Genomic DNA, 23063 nt, shown 5'->3' on the forward strand with positions numbered 1-23063 from the left:
GCCCCGAAAAAAATCACGGCCGCTCGGGAAGCCGTGACAAAAACGGAGATGGATGTAGATTTGTTTTGCCGTTATTTATCTGAATATATCAAGCGCTTAACAGCCCCGTGCCCTCAAAAAGTCATCAGCAATCAGTCAGGACCGTGATGTGCTGGGGATATGAGAAGCGTTTACGCAACGTCCCCAAAGGCAACAAATCCAGCAGATGTACATCACCTAATCCAATATAATTCTACGTTCAACAACAGTGGGTCAAAGCGCAGCGCAGGGTCATTTTACGGCACATATTATGCGCATACGTACAAAATGGCACTCCGGATAAATCTAATGCACTGTGAGAAGGAGACAGTCGTTTAAAAACGAATACTATTTCTTCAGATAGAGTCCTAAATGTGATGTTTACTGTTCTTTTTTGTAACCTAGCAACCTAAAAGCAGGAGGTGACAATAGTGTGGATAAGCCGTTGCCAAATTTGTAAGCAAGACGCGCTAAAAACCTCGCACTGCTTCACTTTGCTTTTTGGGCTCATTAGTGTCAAATCCAATTAGCGTCAACATCAATGTTGGGAAAAGATGGGCGGGACTTTTTTTTCTACACTTGAAAGCCATTTCATTTCTCTATAAAGTATTATTATAGCCAAATGTGAGTCCGAATTGAAGCAAAGATGCTGGTAGAGAATCGGAAAGCTTGCAAAGCAACGGTTGTGTTCTTTGAAATGTCCTGCCACGTCGAGTCCAAATATTCATTTGAATCACAAGTTCGGCATTTGAATATGGATTTCCACTTTGGGCAAGAATGCCACACATCTCATATGCATTCTTTGGCCTTTGCACGTGAAGATGCACAAAGGGTTAACGATAAACGCGGCGCCATTGTCATGTTTAATTAACTTCCGTTCTCCCGTCATGTCATGAAAATGGAAGTTGTGGACACTATAGGACTAAGGATGGCTGGCTCCCCTCCTCCCTCCCTCCCTCGCTCGCTCGCCATCCCTCCAGTTACTGTAACATGGTTCCCTCAAAGCACATTTTCACATCTATAATTAATTAATCCTGTCTCCGTGTATTTTTTCAAGAGGGCACATTGCGCCGCTCCCAAGACTATGCCATGTAAATCGGCTAACGCGCCTGTCTGCACCCCATTATTCAAAGGTCATGCTTTTGCATGTAACATATTCACTGCCCCTCCCAGTCAAAACAGATTGGACATCTATCGCTGCCAATGGCAACCAGAGAGTGGTTTGATGAAATAACATGAAGCAAGAGGAAGATTATGAATCGCATCCGTGTTCAAAGTACAATAATATGCCAAAGTTGCCATGTGGTCAATGTAAAATCAATCAATCAATCAATCAATCAAAAGTCTTAATTTTCATTATACAACAGCTGCAAAATTAGGTGGTGCTACTCCATAAAATGCATGTTTCTCAGTAAAAACATAAATAATTAATATAAAAGTCACATCCGGGCAAGGTAAATTCTAAAATATGGCACATTGTTATTGCAAGCACCAAACTGGAGAGCAAAGAGCCACTGCACCCGAGCGCCGCCATCTTGGATCTCCATTTTTGGAGCACATCACCATCAATGGTAGGCAATAATAGTAACATGTCCTGCCATTTGAAATGACTGAGAATATCAAGCACATATTTGCAAATATCCATACAGATAAAGAGCCAATAGTTGATGAAACGAAGGAGACGATATTTCCAAGAGCCGGGGAATGAGTCAGAGATGTGAATTGAGCTCTTTATCGCTCTTATTTGACAGAAGGGAGGAAGTATTGTCTTTTCAAAGCCAATTCATGAAATCTGCAGTCATCGCCATGGCTACAAAATCAACAAGAAGTGCGTCCGCTTCATTAAAGTGAAACTTTGGAAAATCATAATACTTTCATGATGTCTTTGTTTATGTACCTTTACTTTGTTGGTTGCCATTTGACTAGTCTTTCATGCCGATTGAATTTTCAGATGATGACGACCACATGTTATCATAGTAACAATCCAAAACAAGCAAAAAGCCCATTTACAGGGTCTGACTGGCTGTTTCTTCATTCTAATTTCCTATCTACATGGCTGCCATTAATCCCAATGCGCCAGTGAGACGCTAAAATGACGTTCCAACTCAAATGTCTGATCACACCACACAACAACAGAAAACCTGATAAAAAAAAACACCCGCCTTTGTTCGACCTTCTTCCCAGAATGTCATTCAAAGTCCTCAATTTCATAAAGCACCTCTTGGAGGAAGAGGCAATGTTTGCGTTGACAGCTATAAAAAAAAAATATGTTCAACCTTTCTTAGAGCAACCGTCACGAGGTGATGAGACAGCGCAAACACTCGCCCGCCACTTTCCAATTTAGATAGACGGTTTTGAGAACCGGGGAAAAAGGACCATCTAGCAGCCCAGGGGAAAGAAAAAAAAGGAAAAAGGACTAGCAGGGTTCACAAAAAGGTAACTCAATATAGCGAGCGGTTCATTTTTTGGACCAAAAGTGGTACGCAAGAGGACAAAATAAGTGTAAATAGTGATTTGGCTAATCTGAAGCCAGCTGTTAGTGTACAGTCCCGTAATCCTGCTGTGGATCTGTGATGCTGGCTCGAGGACACATGAGCCAGAAGTGCCACCAGGCTGCCAAGTGGGCTCAAGGCAGCAGACTGCACCCATGCCCACTTTTACACATAATAAGCTGATAAATTATTTGGCTTTTTTTCTTAAACCAACTGATACATGTTTTGTACCACATGAAAACACACTGTTTCAAATCCATGACGGGAAAACATTATGTTATATTATTATGTTGACTACTTATTTATTGATTATTTGTTTTAACTTATCTATTGATTTTGTTTTGTTAGTTATTGTTATTATTTATTTGTCTGTTTGTTGCTGTTATTTGTGCAGCTTTAAATCTCATTATACTAAAAAATGCTTTCAATTCGATTCAACATGTCAAAAGTATATGTAGGCAATGTAAATGTAAATTAAGATTAAAAAAAATAATTTATATCGTATTTTCTGGACTATAAACTGCACATTTTTTCCTCAGCCTGTGACTAATACTCGAGTTTTTTTTGTTTGTTTTCTCTCCGCGGCCCAAAGGTTTTGTTTTTTTAAAGTCATAGTTGCATGAAAAGCTGTTATGCTAACAGATACCTATTTAGCCCTTGTTCTCCATTTTACTATTGTTACTTTAACGTAGTATGTCTGTTCTTTAAAAAGACCTCCCAAAAAACGTGACTAATATATTTTACTGCACAACACTAGTTGATTTTCCAATCATTTCCTCCAAATTAAATCACTTGTCTGTTGTGCCCCATCTTGTCAATATGAGTTTTGCCTAACGTCGCATAAGCTACGTGTAACGCGTGCGCGGGGAGTCCTGGTCGGGCCATGTAATAACCCTTGGAATCACTGTCAAAATTGACTGCGCGTGGTGACACCGCCGCCAATCTCCGCGTCTGATCTGCATGCAAGTCGGCACGCCAAACCCGATTGTCTGAGGACGGACGAACAAACGGGCGGAAGAAACCAGACAACATCTGTGTCACGTTCCTACAAAGGGAAAGGTCACGAGTGGAAGACGTACTGCGGATGATCGACAGATGCGAACCAGCCCGTAGTTTCTCGTCTATTTATACTGGGAGGGCTGCTGGAGCATATTTCACCATGGCGGAGTGGACATGTCAAAATCAGCATGTTTTTTGTTTTGTTTTTACCAATTATTGGTTAGCATACAATTACCATTTTTAAATTCCTATCTGACTCGCTTTTTTTTTACCAAACCCTACCTGATTAAAAAATAAACCGATTTTTTTTTATCTTAGAATGCAATTATCATGATTGACAGACTTTAACGTAAAAGAGTCATTTAACATGCAGTATCAGTTTACCAGCCTGACATGGAGAGTGCTAAATAATTTGCATGTATTATTACCACAATGTGCATTTTTTTTTACGTAAATGCCTTTTGTTGTTCATTAGCTTCTTATGTGAAGTCAAGTTTGCGCTTGTTTTTGTAAATACGAAGAAATAATGTGTCAAAAAGCTACAAGTGTCATTTGTGATGACGGGCCGCAACACGTGGAAAAACTGTCAATATAAATTTGAGTTCACTTAATATGGCCATCAGTGTATCCTGCCAATAAAAGATTTGCAAACTATGATTAGAATTCCTCGAAAAACCTTCGTCTATCGCCACTCATAACGCTGACACGTTATCGTTCACTGGTATTCGACCTTAAATCTGTAAATGCTTGACAACATGTCATTCCGACGCTTTCACGATTTGGCAGCTTTCAAAAGATGAAGAGCAGGACATTTCTTTCAGAACCTTCTTAAGAGCAAGAGGAAGTACCTCGTCAGCTATTTGGGCATTAAACGCGCACTTTTTTTTAATCTTCTTGCTGGGAAATTAAGCCACATCTCCATCAGCTGAGATAATTGGGCTGGCTATCATCGAGGCTATTTTTTTTTCCTAAGCAAGATTCAACATTTTTTTTCCAATTAGGATTTTTTTTTGAACAACATTTTGGAATAATAGCGTAGCAAACAGGGTGATATTTGCTCCCTTATCATTTAATTGATCCGCAGAATGACGTGCAATAATGAATTGTTTCAGAGCAAAGACGCAAATTACAGAGCGCCGCATGTAGTGGCAACTTTATTAGTCAGATGCTATCAGCGGGAAATCTTGCTTCTCAAGTATCTGCCAATCACATTCCAACTATTCTATTAATAAAAAAAAACAAAAACACTAAAACTAAATCTATATCGAATAATCCAAGTCTTCATACCTGTCAACTTGTACGTTTTTCCCATATTTTCTACGTTTTTTTGATCATTTCAAATTGTGTACGCCGTATAACAACTTTTGTACGGGATTTTTTTAAGTGCATTTTTTGTAAAACCGATCTGGTTTTACCCATTTCGGCTCTAGTCCGGATCGTCTCGTCACTGGTAGCAGACGAAAACGTCATTGTCGACTGCTAGTATTGTCATGCTTTAAGCATTATATGCACATTTCGCTCTCCACACTTCCGTCCTTTTCAGTATAAAAACATAACGTGTCAGCAAGCAATGTACCAAGACAGTCAAGCTGTCAGCGTCATACAACGACACCTAAAGAATCTTGAATTTAGTGCATACTATGTCCACTTTGCAGAAAATTGTAGACTTTTAAGTGCGAGTAAATGTGTCACGTTGCATTTGTACATTTTTTAACAACATTTTGAATCGCTTAATAAGGAGAATTGCGATCATTCATTTGGGGAGAAACTGGCCGAGGTTTAAGAAGTCGGTGTAAATTCTTCACGAGCCCGGTGGTCTGTTCTCGCTAAATACTTCGTTAAAAGTGGGAATGTAGTATGAAGAGGCTGGGGGATGCAGTGTGGAGATAGTTTACTCTCCATCCGAGTCGGACGCTTTCAGGCTCAGCGCTTTCGTTGTTGACAAGCGTACGGCTGAGCTGGCTGAGGATCCAAACCTCCACCCACAGAGACTTGCACAACTGTCACATGCTAGTGAACCATTGGAAAGTACACACACACACCAACGCACACACCAACGCACGCTTGCGTTGACAGTGAAGCCATTTTCATTAAAAGAACCACTGGCACACTCGGCCCAGCTGGTCTCGGAGTTGACGCTGAAACCGCACATCTGGTGTCGGCGCTCCGTTTGAGAGGTGCCATCTGTTAGGACGGCTTTGGCGACGGAGGAGGAGGAGGAGGAAGAAGAGGATGAAGAGGAAGAAGAGGAAGAAGAGAAGGTGGCCTCCAAAGAACTGCAAAAAAAGACAAAGGCAGCAGCCAGGCGCTGGCTGGTCCGTGCCGCCGCATTTGAAAGCGGCCCATAAAAAATGGATCTGTTTGTCGGATGCGCTTTGGACTTTGCACGCATTAGTCCTCTTCCCAGTAAGAGGATTAGATGTCAGAGTCAGGTTGGCTCTTCCGCCCTTTGGAGCTAATGGCAATGAACAGATAGCATGCTAAATGATTCCCACTCTCGGCAAAACACACTTCTTCCCCCGCCGCGAATTCCAGTTGGGCGTTGAAGAGGCGTTCGCTATTAGTTTTCTGTTCAACATGCGATGGGTAATGTGATTCGTGGGCATTAGTCTCTTTCTTTTAGAGCAGCGGCCGTGCCGTACATTCCACGGGATGCTCTAATTAACCCCTGCCGGCCCGCTTCATACATCACCGGAGACGTGCGCCGCGGTGTCTTTTCCACGTCTCAACATCCGCAATCAATCACGGTCAAGCGGAGGCCGACGTGTTGACGTGCGAGACCGAGTGAGGACAAAATCGCGGTCGTCCTCCATTGTCAGCTGGCGTCGACCCAAGCGCGAGTGGTGCCGCGGTGGTTTGGACCTACGCGGGAGACGGTTGCGGCTACCTTGGCTTTCCGACGATACCGTCGAGGGCGCATTACGCCGTCAGTGGGCTTTGGTAATGGAGTCAAAATGTCAGCGGAGGTCGTCTGGATTCAACCGCAGTTCTGCTCAAACATACAAAGGCGTGTACACACACGCACGTACACACGTACGTACACAGGCTCCGGTCTCTGGCGGCCAACTGAATCAGGCTCTTATTAAACCTTGATCGGAATTCCAGCTAGAGCATTATCCACTTAGAGTTATTAATGTTGTTGCTTGCTTGGGTGGCCGGGGTCAATTTCAGCCATGAGGGACTGAAGGACAGACAAACAGACGACAGACGGACAGACGGACGTCCCAGAATCTGTCATTTATGCGCCGCATCCACGTGACTCCCACTGTTCATCTCAAATATATTTTTAAATTCTAATGCATTCCTTTAAACCGTATAATAGTCTAATTGAAAACAACAGGTTTTTTTTTTCAATTCAACCACCAATGCTATTTTATAGAGTGTGTTTAGAAGTATTATCACCAAAAGTGCATATGGATGAAGAACTATTCAGGAATTGATTTAACACTTGTGGTTGAACATTAGCATTCGTATCCAAGCCAAAGAATTTTATCTACGTATTTCTTTCTCTCCAGTTTCCTAGAATTGAGCGGTCGCAGAAGTTCCAGCCGCCTCCTCCTTAAAGCGCACCACATGACGCCAATCTAGGTTTTTCCATCAAAACACTTCATTCATCTCTGAGGACTACTTCAAATGCCATCCGCATGATCATTAAAAAGGCTGATGAAATATTAACAAATTGTACACAAGGTGCTACCACAAAGCATCAAATTTCTAATTACTACTTCATATTCCGTCCAGATATGGATAATAAAAAGTATAAATAAAATTCAACTTTCTGAACTACTCTCTTGGCTACATACATTACCTGGTATAGATTTATGGCTAAAATGTCATCTAAATGCAGCAGGAAAATTGTTATTACGTATTATTTATGTTGTGAGTTACAATGTTAAAGAGAAAAAAGACGTAGAAAACAGAAGCGTATCCCCTTTAAAATGTAAAAGCCACCCAAAAAATCTTAAACTGACACAATTTCATATCAACTCTCAAAGAAAAGTGGTTCATGCTAAGATATGATAACGTGGAAGTCCATGTAGACTGGCACAAGTAGCATTATAACTCAAAGAGGAAGACAAAGAAGGACCATTTTTCATTTTACTTGTCCAATGTACTTAAAGCGCACACTTTTAATTAGCAATGCAGAGATGTTCCATCTCTGCACACAGTTAATTAAAAATGAGAACACAATTATTTCGTGGGCAAAGAAACATACGAGAGGTAGAAAGCAAATGGATGGTCATATCACGTAAAAAAGGACAGTACGCTACAGTTGATAAAGATCTTGAGACATTAGTCCAAATGCAGAGCAGGATTATTTATAGGTATAGAGATATATATAGGTATATATCAGGTCCCCACCTTGTGGACTTCCTGTGTGTGGCTCCAGTTTTTGACCTAGGTCTACAATGTCTTGTGTGTCTTGCTACTGCAACCAAGAAATTGAAATTGAAATCTTGTTGTCAATTGTCCAAACTGCAAAAAGGGCTTTGCAAGCCAAGATATGATAGCCGTTTTTTCTTGGCCAACAAGGTATTAGGGGAGTAGCTTTTGATTGAAAAGCAGAACAGGTAGAGGGGGAGGGCTGCAAACACATGCAGGCATGGGGGAGATGAGCGCCAAACCAAGCGGGGTCTGACTTTGATGTGGAGACATGAAGAAGAGGACAGGCTCAGGCTTCAAGTTAAGCGGGTGTGCTCGGAGGTGATAAGGAACCCGTGGCAGATGCCACCTGCACGCATGCGGTGATCCTTCCAACAAAACAAACAAACTCTGACATGTTTCGGCGCCGTCGACGGCGATAGACGTCGCGTTCGTTTGTAAATTGGAGAAGCGACGTTATATGATCGAGCATTCTACTCTCACGTACGTTAATACGGAAACGGAGTTGGCCCAAGGGAGTAGTTTGCGGCGTTGAGTGGTATGGAATGGCCAAGAGTCCTTTATGGATGAGATGTTTGTTTGGCGGCCTTGTTTCAGAAGCCATTAGGATTAATTGAGTGTCAGCAAATGGGGGACGACCGACTTCACCTTGGATTCGGATCGTGGGATACTTTAGGGCAGGGGTGTCAGACTCGGGTTGGTTCGCGGGCCACATTAACGTCAACTCGATTTCACGTGGACCGGACCATTTTAGATATAATATTTAGATTTTTTTTAATAAATGGATGCAAAGAACTCAATTAAAAGCCCTGAATATTCAGTTTTTTATAGATCTAAACAATGTTTATTTTAGCTTTTTTTAAAATATATGTTTAGATTTTACAAAATGATTTTTGAACTAAAAACACAGAAAAAATGGATAAAAATGACAATTATTGATTTAAAAGGGGGGAAATCAGGAAATGTAATATACATCTATACGCTTCATTTGAATTTGATCCTAAAACAGAAAGTCGGCACTCATGATTTACTTTCCCCGGCCACACAAAATGATGCGGCGGGCCAGATTTGGCCCCCGGGCCGCCACTTTGACAATTGTGCTTTAGGGGGAGCTGCTAATGGCAGAAGCGAAGCGAGTGAGAACACAAAGCGCCACATTTAACGTCAACGTCGTGCAAGCCGACCGATATTTTTTGTCGAAGACGGACGGTGAGAAAAGTTGGGTGGATAAAGACGTTGTTTGTCTGGCTGACTTTGGTGTCTGCACAAGCAGTCGGCTCCAATCAATGATTCGTTGAACTAACAAAGGAGACAAAGGACGTTGTGTTTTTGATGAAGACGGTCATTGTCTCGTCACTGCTAATTAGTCAGAATGCAAATGTTTGTGGATTCCAGATTGACACATTTGTCGCAGTCGTCAAATAAGGGACATCTCGTTGCGTCGGCTGCTACTCTCGTCGTCCACAAGTGGAAGTAAGAACTCTCAAAATTGGCTCACGGTGAGTCTAATTTCAGGTTTTAAGATGGCGAATTTAATATGTAAGAGTCCGTGTGTTTCAAAATGTCATTTCTGTCCGGTCAAATCAGGACATATGCCATTATATTGGTCCTTGTTCATACAAAGGTTATCATGTCGATGACCTACATCTCAAAAATGGTCGAGGTAACTGTTTTGAAGGCTCACTTTTTATATACCTATATAGACACCATGTTACAAAGTGGAAATGTCAATGTTAAGAGAAGGTATAAACCATGAAAAGATGGAAAAAAATGTGCTGGTTTACGTAAACCCTGACTCCAACTGCTCCATCCAGCCCGGAATACACTTTGTCTTTTTAAGGGTGTATCACACGGAGTACCTAAATAAGTCATCAAATCTTGTCATAAAAAAAGCAATAAATTCTTGATGCAAACATGAATAAATCAGTCAAATAGGCATAAGAAGACAAGAAGAATATTCGCATTTGATGTGGAAAATCATGGAGTGCGAGTGACGGCATTTTGCGGCTGAGTCATGACGGGAGTCGGTTATCTGAGGCCAGCACGCCGCCGCAAACTTGCCCTTCCCAGGTTACTTTTTTTAGAAGCACAACTTGCGTTTGCTGCCACTTAATCCCACTCTTAAGTGGGCATATGTGTTTGGAACACATGTCACAATAATTCAATTACAGGCCTGTGAATATGTGCTGTTGTGGTGTCGTCTTCGGTAAGCAAAGCTGCAAACGTTCAGCGACTTGGCACTTGGCGGTCCTGGCGCAACGGAAAAGAGCTCTTAAGCTTTAAAGGAATTGAATTTTAATGGGGGGGCGGGGTCTATGGCGACAACGCACTCACCTAGATTAAACCGTAGCTATTAAATTGGAAACCTCTCTCATTGCAATCACAATTTCTGCGGTAACAAACCGGGACAATATGGATGAAGGATCAACCAAAAGATAAATCTTTTTTAAAGCAGATTATAATGAATTCATATTAAGCAAAATTAGATGCGTGCTTAGTAAAACAAAAATGTACTAGTTAGAGCAGGGGTCGGGAACCTTTTTGATGAAGAGAGCCACAAATACTTCATATTTTCTAATGTTATTCCTTGTGAGCCATACTACGAATTTAAAAGTCAAAATACACACGTAAACGAGTGCCTTTTCAATTTTGGGGGGGTAATTTCACCACTTTTAAAGTGGAAAAAAATGATTATTTTTTCAAAGATTCTTATGCTTTTGCTAATCCATGAGAGGATGCATTCCAGAAGAGTCTACTGCAAAAAAAATGAAAATTAAAGCAGTTCTAGATGTAATATCTCAGTTCTGTCACCAGCGATTTCCATATTTTAGCTCACAGGTTAGCAAAGAGCCAGATGCACCCATCAAAAGAGCCAGATGTGGCTCCCGAGCCATAGGTTCCCTACCCCTGAGTTAGAGCCAAGCCTATAGGTTTTTCTTCCGATCTGCATGTAAAGCTACATTTAGAGTAAAATAAATGAGCCAATAAGTTGAGTCAAAGCTCAATAAAGCAGAGTCCGTGTCAAGAAAAAGAAAAAAAACCCTCATAAGTGGCCAGGGTGACAGCACTTGACCGCACGGTTACGAATGGCCTCCATTAGCCGCTCCCAGGAGACGCCTTTTCAACAAGTCCGGCTCTTAGACTGAAAGCGACACAAGACGAGCGAAACCCACGACACTCGCGAGAGGATCAATTGGCAGCCGTTTCCCGAGGCCAGGCCAAAGAAAGACCGACGACCATAAACGCTTTCAAATGTCGGTCACCAAAGAGTCTCCATCCCAGTGGACATTGGGCACAAATCCGACTTTTTTTCAAGGTCTCTCCCTCAAAATCCATCATGGCCGTCTCCACTCGACGGGCGTCCGTGCTGGCTCCGACAGAAAGCTGTCGGCCGTGAACCTCGGTTGACGTTCCGACCGGCGGCAGCCGCCGAGAAAATCCAGCTTTTTTTTCTCCTGACGTCTGAGAGCGTTTGGAAACGGTTCTGGCAGATTAATTAGGGTGCGGCGGAAAAAAAGACTTTCTCTGTGGCTGCCATATCCACTGACACAGCTTTGCATACATAGAGATGCTGAATTATGCACACTACCAGCAGCGTTCTAACTGCAACCACACACACACACACACACAAACGAGGGGGAGACGGCGCTGGAGGGCAAAAAGGCAGTGGTAACCCCGCTCCTGCTCTCTCTCTGCAGCGTTAGTCAAATCATCCCAACCCCCGCGTCTATCCCTGAATGTGTTGATTCTCACTCTATTTTTACTAGCAACAAATTCACCCTTCTGTGCACATTAACAAGAGAATGCAATCTATTTACAGTCATTTTTATTCCCCGTCACGTGACGTCTCTTTGAACCCGGTAGACCTCGAGGCGGTGCAAGGAACCGCTATTTGCGATGAGCAAATGTTGCGCACAAGTTTAGTTTTTTTTTGCATGGGATGCTTTCTGACAATGGGGACATGTATAGTAGAGTAATAGCTTGCCACTTGGCGGATCGACTATCACGGATTCACCACATCGCGGGTTGGATCTGCTAAATATGAATGAAAATTTTAGAGTGTAGGAATGATAATACAACACGAAAAGAGGGGGAAAAAGGCCAGTTACAATTGGAGAGTATTTTTTGAGTGAGGAGGAGGATTGGGAAACTTACATGGCCATCGCTCGCCATTTTGGAGTGAATTAATCTACCTTTTGCTATATAAAAAAGACGGGGCTAAAATTAAGAAGATGTCTTCCATCACATTTACTGAGACAGTAAAGACGGTTGTTATGTCTTATAAGAAAACTATCATCACAACATGGTATGGGTATCATCACAAAAAAGTATAAAAGATTGAGTTTACATAGTTAGAGAAGGTGAAGAAATGCAATCGTCTATTAGAATCTGACAGCCATTTCTGGCCACCATAAAAAAAATTTAAACTCTCTACGTTGCACGGTTTGGACAAACGTAGCGAGAGAATCTTAACATACACACACACTCACTCACACCCATAAAACACGCTTTCTAAGGATTATACATGAAATGTTATTGCTTAAATAAACGGACAGAAAGGCTTTTAAAAGTCCAAATAACATTAAATAGACCCCCTTAAAAACACTTATTTTTGTGGTTGGTCTTGGAAACGAGACACGCGTGCTTTACACCAGGAAATGAAAATAAGCACATCCGAGTTGGATTTGAACCATTCCACTAACCCTCATTATCTTCTCTCCGCTGAACGGACTGGCCAAAATTGAAGACAAGACTGGGGCAAAAAAAAAAATAATAATAACCAGCAGTGTCGCTCTCCATCCCCAAGTTCCTCGTCGCCATCATCATTTTCATCATTACACAAAATGTGACCGAGAGCAGAATCCCACAATGCTGTGCGAATGTCGACGTGAGTTAACGTCAAGAAGACACAAGAGATACGCACGCATCATCTGGCTGGGAGAACATCACTTGCGGGGAGATAGCCGCAGGCCCCAAGGACAAGAAAGAAAGATCTGGAAAGAAGCATGGAGAGAATAGAGGTCCAGTTCAGGAACCCAGGACCACAGATGGGAATTGAGAGGGAAACCCACAGAGGGCGAGGCGCACCGCCGACAGAGTCAACGTGGGAACCGTGGCGTATTCATCACGCAAAGTGAGCAATCTGGGAAAGTGGACGCATAATCTGCGCAGATTTAAACACCGGGCGTAATCTCCACAGGTTTGACCGTTCACAAGCGGCCTTAAATCTCAGGCCGTTACAAAGTGAGGCCAGTCAGCTTTCTCCTACTGACTGGACTTGGGCCGTGTTGGGCCCCACTTTAAAGATTTGGGACTTTCTCAAGTGGGTGGACAGCTGGGGTCCCCGTGCATGAAATAGCCCTGCGCGGTGCCTTTTATGCCCTTGACTGGCCAGATTAAAGCCTGAATGACAAACGCACAGAGGCGGCAAACATCTGTTCTCACAGGCACGCTCCATTCCGGCGTTGGTCACTCGCCGCCGCTCGGTCCCCATGCGGAAAACATCCGCACTCGGGCACATGAAGCAGCGGAGCATGACGCCAAGCTCACCCACAAACCGTGAGGGCGCCGTCCCACGCGCCATAAAAAAAGAAAAAACACGCTGCCGCTCGGTCAAGTAGCTGGCCATAGCGCTGCCGCGGTTATCGGATCATTCCACGCCTGTTTTACAAGTCAATCGTTTGGAGACATTGTTGACAAAAAAAGTCAATACACTGTTGTTATTTGAAACAATGGAATTATGGGAAAGCTAAACATTTTCTCAGTTCTGTAGTGCGAAAATTGGTCATAGTACATCAATATACATAGTCAAAATTGTCTGAGTATTCTTTTCCACTGCACATTTCTAGCTAAAATCATAAAGTTAGAGTAGTTGGAGTAGTAGAACAGTAAACCAGTTGAATCTTTGCACTAGACAACTAGTCCACTCATCGCAAAAGTAATCTTGGCCCATAGTTTCCGATACATATCTCAAAATTGACCACACCCAACTGAGTTGCTCCAAAATGAAAACAACACGGGCTAAATTTGGTCCATGTCAGCGATTGTAAATAACTGCCATCCAAAAGGTCACTGGCTGCAATTACAGATGACCAATGAAGCATGGTGACGAATACCTCATTGCCAAATTCATCTTAAGGTTTATTAAAAAGCAAAAAAATCTTGGGTGACAACGTTTGACTCACGAGTGCTATTGACGCCAATAATTGTCCCATTCGATCGGATATCAATAACATTAAAAAAAAAAGATAAAAACATATGGCTGAAAAGGTCAGGGCAACATTCAGATAAGCATTCCTTGAATCTGCTTGGAATTCTTTTCAGTAGATTGGAAGCCATTAAATGTGCATTGTTACACTTCTGTGTTTGTCGGCACGCTTTCCTGCTCACGTCGCCTCTCTACACAACAACGACTCCTTTGAGTGCACCACTGCTCAAATACGTTAAACGCTCTCAACGCTAAGAGTTTTCCTTCCGCGCCGCGCACGACAGTAAAAGGCGGAACCGCGATATGAAAATAGCCCATAAAAACAACGTGTCCTCAGAGGGGAAGAAAAAAAAAGGCAGTAACAAGTATAATGACATGGCACGTGATTGCGGACAACTCTATAAAGTGTTTTCAACCTCAGGGTGGTTCGCCACAGCCCGAATAAATTAAGCGTAGCACATCCGCAAAAACCAAGATGCAAAAAGGCTCGTAAAGCCGCGGCGCTCAACTACAGATCGGAAAGTCTGCACTCGTCTTGAATAAAGCATGTATTTTTGAAACATCCAGGTAAAAAAACACGAAAAAACAGGTGCTTTCATGTAAGACGTCTGAAAAAAGACTCGGCGTTCAGCCAATTCCATGAATTAATAAAGCTTCCAGATAGCCGTCCACTCACAGAGAGGCTTGTTGCTAGTCTGCTGTCGACTTTTTTTTTATGAATCAAAGGATGCAATGGATGGGAGATGTTGACCTTTTACGGGTATTTTGGGGGGGAAAAATGAATGGACCAACGGAAGTCAGCAGCGGGACACTTAGCGTCTCTAACGGTGCTTTGGCCTAGATCACATGTGTCAAAGTGGCAGCCCGGGGGCCAAATCTGGCCCGCCACATCATTTTGTGTGGCCCGGGAAAGTAAATCATGAGTGCCGACTTTCTGTTTTAGGATCAAATTCAAATGAAGAGTATAGCTGTATATTAAATTTCCTGATTTTCCCCCTTTTAAATCAATAATTGTCATTTTTTAATCCATTTTTTTCTGTGTTTTTAGTTCAAAAATCATTTTGTAAAATCTAAAAATATATTTTTTTAAAAGCTAAAATAAACATTGTTTTAGATCTATAAAAACTGATTGTTCAGGGCTTTTAATCCAGTTCTTTTAATCCATTTATTAAAAAAATCTAAATATTATATCTAAAATGGTCCACATGAAATGGAGTTGACGTTAACACGGCCCGCGAACCAACCCGAGTCTGACACCCTTGGCCTAGATTGTCTAGCCTGGCGGAGAGGACGCATGAATAATAAACAACGGAGACCCTCCAACTGGCTGGAGATGCTCCCGTTACCGATCACTAACTAGAAGATAAACCCGCGGATCATCCAGGTTCCCAAATCAGCCACTTTTGGGTTTACGTACGCATCAATGTACCACTTGCAATGGGCTTAATGGCGGGTAACTATCAAAACCCAAAGTCATTTCATATCTTTCCCAACACCCGGCACATTGGGCATCTTAATGTTTTATTTAATAACAATATTATCCCTATAAAAGCTGTCTTAATCCCCAGGCAACAGCGTACCAAAGACGTTCCAGCGACGACAGCGGCGATAAATTTGCCGCGGGCCCGCCGACTTGTTTTAATGGAGTACTTCAAGTCCGTGCCAACTCATCGAAAATGGGCTATGTAGTCATATTTCAAAATAGAATGTTAATATGTCACATCGTTTAATTACAACCGCCGATATCAAATATACGGCATCGTCTCGTACGCTTGTCGTCAGCGGTATAGAATGAGAGAGAGAAAATTAGAAGGCGTGCTATTCTAGTACGGCTGTGAAACTTGATCTGTAAAATATGGGGGGGATAAAAACACACATTTTAACTGTAAAAAAATGGTACGCTACCCCAGTTTCCAGGGGGCAAGTATTAGTCTAGACGGCCTTACTTATTGATCTGACCGAGTCGCTGGCGATTGGCTAACTGTGCTTTGTATTGACAGATCCGCGGCGCTGTCCGCAGTGCCGAATACGGCAAATGGCTTTGGAATTGGGGCTTTTTCTCCATTTGGAGCTCATCCCCCATCCCAGTCGATCCTGTCTAGAAGCATTAATGTGCTACACCATAGGTGACCACGCCATTTTGCCTGGCGGGCTACTTTTATAATGACCAACCCAAAATGATTGACACTCTCAATATAGTATATATCGCACAATGCAGTATTTATAAAAATACACTGTACTCTGGCACACAACAATTGAGAATGACATCGCTCTGGCAACTAGCACTCAAAACACTACACTTTCACTCTGTATTATTGTTATCAGTGTTACGAAAAGTTAAAAAAAATGAATTTAGACAAGGTTGTGCCGCACGCGCAAATTAAATCCGACAATCTGTCGTGCATAGTATCTCAATCCAAAGCAGATGCTATGGAGAGTGCTCGATGGGCTAAAGGGAGTCTAACATTGTTTATTGCAAAAAAATAAATGGAAAGATTTTAATTTCTCCTCCAAACAAGGACGCGATGGCCTCACGCTAAAACGCTCGGTCGGGCGACCTTGCTAGAATTGGCACAAAACACTAAGCGTAACCATTTGCCATTGTTGTCCACCAACCCTGGGATTCCAAATTGGACTAGAATAGCCATTTGCGTAGACAGAAAGGTGAGCTCGACACATCCGTATCGTTGCCTCTCGCGTTGCATAATGAATTTCCAACACACGCCGAACGAGGCTACGAGCGACGAAAACATTTTGCATGCTTTTTCACGTCGGGCATATGTTTTCATCCCCAACCAACTGTAAGAAAATACACCTCGGCTCTTAAAGGTGTTTGCATGGTCCAGTGAACAACAGATGCTAGCCCTTAGCCAACTTTGCCGTCTTCATCACGCGCAGACCTCCAAGGAGTTTGTATGGTCCAGTTATCACCAGATGCTGGCCCCCTGTCACATACCACTCTTTCATCGCCACGGAACCACCTCGGAGAAGCGGCAGGAAACGCTTGGATGGATAATGACTACATCTTTTCAGAGAGGAATTCGTCATATTTCAAGTTTTTGAAGCAACAGTCTTTAAATCAATCCTTCAGGTACTAGATCAAGGGTGTCAAACTCAGGTTGCTTCACGGGCCGCATTAACGTCAACTCGATTTCATGTGGGCCGGACCATTTTAGATATAATATTTAGATTTTTTTTTAAATCGGATTAAAAGAACTAGATCAAATCCCTAAAAATTCCGTTTTTTAATAGATCCAAAACAATGTTTATTTGAGCTTTTTTCTTAGTAAGGGAAAACGTCTTTTAATCATTTGTTTCTCATTTCAAAAGGAAACGAAATATTCTTAAACTATGTTCAATAAAGTGGAAAAACTGAAAATATTTCATTTATTTATTTTTAGATTTTCTAAAATGCTTTTTGAACTAAAAACACAAAAGGAAAAAAAATGGATTAAAAATTGCAATTATTGATTTAAAAAGGGAAAAATCAGGAAATATAATATACTACATCTATAATCTTCATTTGAATTTGATCCTAAAACAGAAAGTCGGCACTCATGATTTACTTTCTCGTGCCGCACAAAATGATGCGGCGGGCCATATTTGGCCCCCGGGCCGCCACTTTGACACCTGTGTACTAGATGAACTCTTACCGTTATACTGACGTGAGCATATTAGGCGCAAAATGACTATTACCGCGCCAAGAGAATCAGATTTTTACTCCCATCAGATCAAAACAAGCCTATTTCCGGTATTTCGAGGGCTACCGGCGCTAAATAACGAATGGGAAAAGGCCACACCTTCAAATAACATTGACGCCACTGCTCGATGTATGTGAAATAAATTGTTTTGGCTTTTCATGTGATCGATCACAGTCGCTTCATAACAGACAAAAAGGTGAACAAAAAAAACAGTCAAAACACTAAATATTCTCACTTGATTCCATTTGTTTAAAATGATCTAGTTTGAAACAGCATCAAACTTGAAATCAAGCTAGTCTCCACCTCAAGAATCCAGAAGACGGCGAATAAAGAGTGGCTACTGTAAGTACACAAGCTTGACTGGCAACAGATGGCGCAATGTGGCTAACATCAACAACTCCCAGAAAACATTGACAATCTGCCTAGAAACACACAGACTTGGCAGGCAAGACACTTTGGATAATTCCAACGGGCGTGAGCGTATTGCCTGATTAAGGGCGCCTCGCCACCGTCCCATTCCCGCTGGAATTCTTCCTCGACTTTTCACACGGTCACGGCAAATGAGCAAACCGAGTCGATTGCCCCGCAAAGGGTTAACACCTTTAAGCGTCAACCACCGGCGTTGCCGCCGTCCCCGAAAGGGCTAAACAAATTCACAAAACGTTTTAATCCGGCATCCACACGGCTCGAAAGCGTCCAAAGTACCGCACCAAGGTGGGACTAAACGATTGCATCCATGCGAGGTTGTTTTGGGGGGGGGGGGGGATAAACACCATTTCATGCCTGGGGAAAGCCTAGCGTGGGCTCTCAAATGATGCCAATTAGGCTAATGTTGTTTACCGCGGCGTCGGACGGCTCAAAGGAATGCTCAACACTGAAGAGAAGGCGACGACAGGAAAGCAGAAGAAGACGCTAAACGAGCAGAGGTCAATAAATATATCACGACCCCGAGGGCATCATTAAGACCATGCTTAATTTTAAACTCTTCCCCAGAATCGGGATTTTTCGACGCTTTGGCTTCTCCCCCGGCACGCACGATGAGAAGTACTTGCTTCATGAGGAGTAATTGAGATTATCGCAACCAAAACTGGTCGTAATACGAGTACATTTTTGAATTTTACAAGCAACATGGCCCTCGGGAATTAGATGAGAACTTTATTTCATCCCATATTCGGGAAGACAGGCACACAAGACATTGTAGAGCTAGGTAAAAAAAACTGGAGCCACACAGAGGAGGTCCACAGACTGAGACCGAGTCTGCAGACTGAGACCAAGTCACGTGAAAAGAAGCCGTTATATTCACCATCGCTCGCCGCCAGCCCTCCCATTCCAAACAACTTGGATGCCTATCAGTAGTATCGAAACATGATCATTTAGAGAACTAATTAGAGATGGTGTAACAGCATGCGTGGCAAAAATTTGGAGATATTCGTGTTGCCTCTAAAACAGGGGTGGGCAAACTATTCCACAAAAGGCCATATTGGATGCGGGTTTTCATTCCAACCCATAAAGAAGACACCTTTTCACCAATCTGCCGTCCTACAAGTGCAACCACAGCATTGGCCGGTATGGAGAAATTCCAGTCTAGGTCCCAATGACACAATTTAGCATCGTTTCACTCGACCACGAAACAAGTGTGCGTGCTGATGCGTGCTCGCAAGTATCTGTGGTGATAGTGTGTGCGCGTCTGAGCGTGAGCGCATCTTGTTCATGGCAAGAAATCAGCTCAGTTTAGCACATAATGGCAATGCGAATAGCCCCCAGCTCCTCTCCCCCGACTGGATGCCTCTTTGCAAATAGAAATAGCGAAAAGGAGTTTGCCGGGTTAAAACCCGGGCCCCTTTCCCTTTGCCTCTCCCCCTGGCCCGCAGCCATTCTCAGCTCTTGCCCATACATTACTCAAACAGGTCACCCAAACAGGTCTCGCTCACGGGGCCAAAGCAAATTCCCGCACATTCACACGCCCACGCTTTAGCGGAAGGTTCAGCGAGTAGGCGACGCGGCACGTATTATGACAGATGAATTGTACGGATCCCGAAGCCGCCAAATGTTACGGTTAATTTGGCGTGAAAAGCCTGCGTTTTAGGGGAAAAGCGGCCGGCGCGCCAGCGGGAAAACTCACGTGCCACTTCCAGAGATGCGTTTCGGCTCACCGCCTCCCCCAGGTAGTTGCGGGCCACGCACACGTAGCTGCCGTCGTCCGGTTTGCTCCGGCGGCCGTGGACGATGCGCAAGAAGAAAAGGGAGCCCCTGGGCAGCAGCATGCGGTGCGAGCGGGGATTCTCGCGGTCCGTTTCCACGCGCTCGCCGTCCTTGTACCATTCCACCGTAGGGGCGGGCCGGCCCTCCGCCTTGCAGTTGAGAGTGGCCGGTTCCCCCTTGGACACGATCAGGTCGGAGGGGTGCTCCACGATACGGGGAGGGGAGTCTTCTTGCCGAAGACGAGAACCTGGAGGGGGAAAAAGGACACCTTAGTTTACAAAATCTTCCCTCACATAGCTTTTCGTCCACTGCAAGATTTTGTACAAAAAAATCCAACACATTAACAAGAGCTGACTCTAGAGGTGACTGTGTAGTTGCCTTCAAAAAAAGAGTGCACTCAGGCAAAGCACCTTCACGTTTAGAAATCCCGTTGCAATGATGGAACAGTAAGGAACCGTTTACGTGCAGGAAATGACGAGTCGTAACAGCCGTTGAACCCGTATTATCAAATAATCAAAGATGTTGTTCTTGTTAATGCTACATCAGATGCTTCATTTTGTACAGTAACAATGGAGACGTATGCCATTCTCCACTTTAGTATTTTTTTCAGATGCCAAATATGTTGATGAAGGACTGTCCTGATAAAAGAACATCGCATTTTGTGATCAAGTATGCTAAGACAAGCGTGCAAACATGACATCAAAAGAGATATGCGCCATCAATAAAGTGCAATTTCTCGCCTATAAACACTTTTACACACAAATGTTGTCGTGTATGTAAACACCACCTCAGAATTTCGTGGCCAGGTATCATCTGTTTGACCTTTAACCTGTGACAACTTTATTTTAAACACACCACGCTTTTAAGGCAGCGTTGGAATTTGAGGTGAGCAATCTTCAACTCTGCCACTTGCCAGCTGAATCGTGAAAGAATGTTTTGAAAAGTGAACAGAACACGCTCGACCTTGGCGCTTCCCCGAAAAGTCGGTTAATTGCGCTTTAGTCGGGACGTGACATCATTTAGCGATGACATTAGAAAAGCGGCGTCATCTCTCGCTCATTCTTCGCAGGCTCGGTAATGCGATAGAATTCCTTTTAGGAGATGAACGTACGTCTCGGACATATGATTTGATGTTCCTCGCTGCCGTATTAGTTCAGAACTATTAGTTTTTTTTACATTGGCTGCCTCTTTTGCATTTATAGCTGGGTTTCCTATGCAAAACTGTCAGAAAGAGGGCTTATAAAAAGGCATTTGTTTCCCTAACATACGAATATGAACCAAAAAATGGACAAATGTATAAAAAGATGACACATTCATTTCCACATCTGACCTAGAATATATTAAGCGAAGAACGTGCTTCTAAGGAACTTTCTTTCTTTCGTAAGGCTGTGAAGCAGGAGCTGTCCATGGTTCTGAATCATCTAAATATGCTTTTGTTTCTTTAAAACAAAAAAATTGAACAATACACTTGGTTTAGGACAATCCTGGCGTTTAACTCATTGGCTGCCGTTGACAACCATAGATGTCCAGTTTGTTTGAACTGGGAGATTTGGGAGCGAACGACGGTGCCGTCGACGTCGATAGGCGTCCATTGGGACTGGGAGGAACGCCTCGCTGTCGAGGGTGGGCAACGTTAACAGCAGTGTAAAAGCCCCTCCGCAAAACAATTTTAATCTTTATGACTAACCTGCAGACGTCAAATCTCAAAGTGAGCACCTAGTCCATCCCACATTAGTCGTGATTACCGCAGGACGTCAAATATCACGACTTGGCAAATGAAATATTGACCCAGAGTCCAGTCCGAGTAATATTGGCAAAAGATGCGCATTTCTCTCTTCTTTTTTTTAACGTGACACGCTTTGTAACACTTTTGCAATTGTTTCGTGAAGCCATCCTTCAAGTTTGCCCAAAACGTGCTATGAATATTTAAAATTTTCACATGCAACAATAGCAGGCGACCGGCATCGTGTGTTGGGGAGGAAATTCGCTGCAGCGAAATCCATGAGGCGAAATATAATAATCATCATTTGTGTCTTACCATCGCTCATTTTGGCGTGTAGAAGTCCACAGAGAAACAAATATTGGATCGGAGCCATTGTGGCATAGTGAGCCGTTCACTTAGCGGCGGCGCGTCAATTCCTTCTCCTCAAGCGGAAAAAAGGGCGATCCATTCATCCAGTAATCTTCTTCACCTGAGTCACTTTGAAACGTCTACGCCTGGAAGTTGAGCACCGCGGCGCACGTTCATCCTCGCCGGGAAACGGACGCTGCAGGCGGTCAGCGAGTGGGAGCGACGCCCCCCTTGTCGGTGGCGGCGGTGGTGGTCCACTTGGGTCCGACCGCTTCCCAACACATCATTCTTCTCCAGCAGCCGTACTTTTCAGCGGCTCTCGTCACAAGATGTGAGTGAGAGGGATGGAGAAAAGCCGTACAGTGAAGCCCCTCCTCTCTTTCACGCTCGCTGGGAGGGGGGGACGAGACCGGACCGGACCCAACTCGATGGATAGACCACGTCCAATGAATCGCACTTCCTATCGTCCTTTCGCTCGCTCGCAAATGTCCTTTCTCTCCCCTCGTGTTCTCATCTTAGGCGTCTTTTCGAAAGTGCAACTTTGCCTGCCATCGACGGCGATGGGCGTTTAATCCGTTTGGGTTGCTTACCATGTGCTGCAGGAGCGTCAAATGCATTTTGCTAGAACACAATCCGATATTTTGTAATCATAAAAACTCGGATACACTATGACCAACGGTGGTTGTGGCAAAACAGGAAGTAGCAAACTGCAATCCACTGATTGCACTGGGAAGAGACCAGCTTGGTGCAAAGGTGTCCTCATTAGAGGTTGGAAGGAAAACCCGGAATTGTTTGTTGACCTCTGGGTCACTCAGTCCAAACAATCAGCATTGTATCATCTTGAAATGACTGATTTACTTTGCAAGGATTCAAGTTAAGCAACAATCCAAACAAAAAACACGGAACATTGATCCATGTCATCATTTATAGAGTCAGAAAAAAAAGTCAACATTTCAAACATACTAATCTGTATCATACATGGAAGAGTA

At 43.3% G+C, this 23063-nt stretch overlaps 1 protein-coding gene across 2 annotated transcripts in view; it reads right to left on the bottom strand.

Annotated features, from left to right (window-relative positions):
- LOC144067941 (roundabout homolog 2-like) overlaps positions 1-22737 on the bottom strand; it is a 52028-nt gene extending 29291 nt beyond the window's left edge. The window contains exons 1-2 of one of the 2 annotated variants that reach the window (XM_077592030.1): positions 22042-22737; positions 19924-20250 (exon numbers count right to left, since the gene is read on the bottom strand). In XM_077592030.1, coding sequence (XP_077448156.1) covers positions 19924-20250; positions 22042-22099 — 385 coding nt within the window. In that variant the 5' untranslated portion in view covers positions 22100-22737. The remainder of the gene's footprint in view (positions 1-19923; positions 20251-22041) is intronic. The other variant, XM_077592031.1, reaches the window with a different exon arrangement.
- Between the last annotated feature and the right edge of the window lie 326 nt (positions 22738-23063).

This window comes from Stigmatopora argus, chromosome 22 (assembly GCF_051989625.1).
Source record: "Stigmatopora argus isolate UIUO_Sarg chromosome 22, RoL_Sarg_1.0, whole genome shotgun sequence".
Lineage (NCBI taxonomy): Eukaryota > Metazoa > Chordata > Actinopteri > Syngnathiformes > Syngnathidae > Stigmatopora > Stigmatopora argus.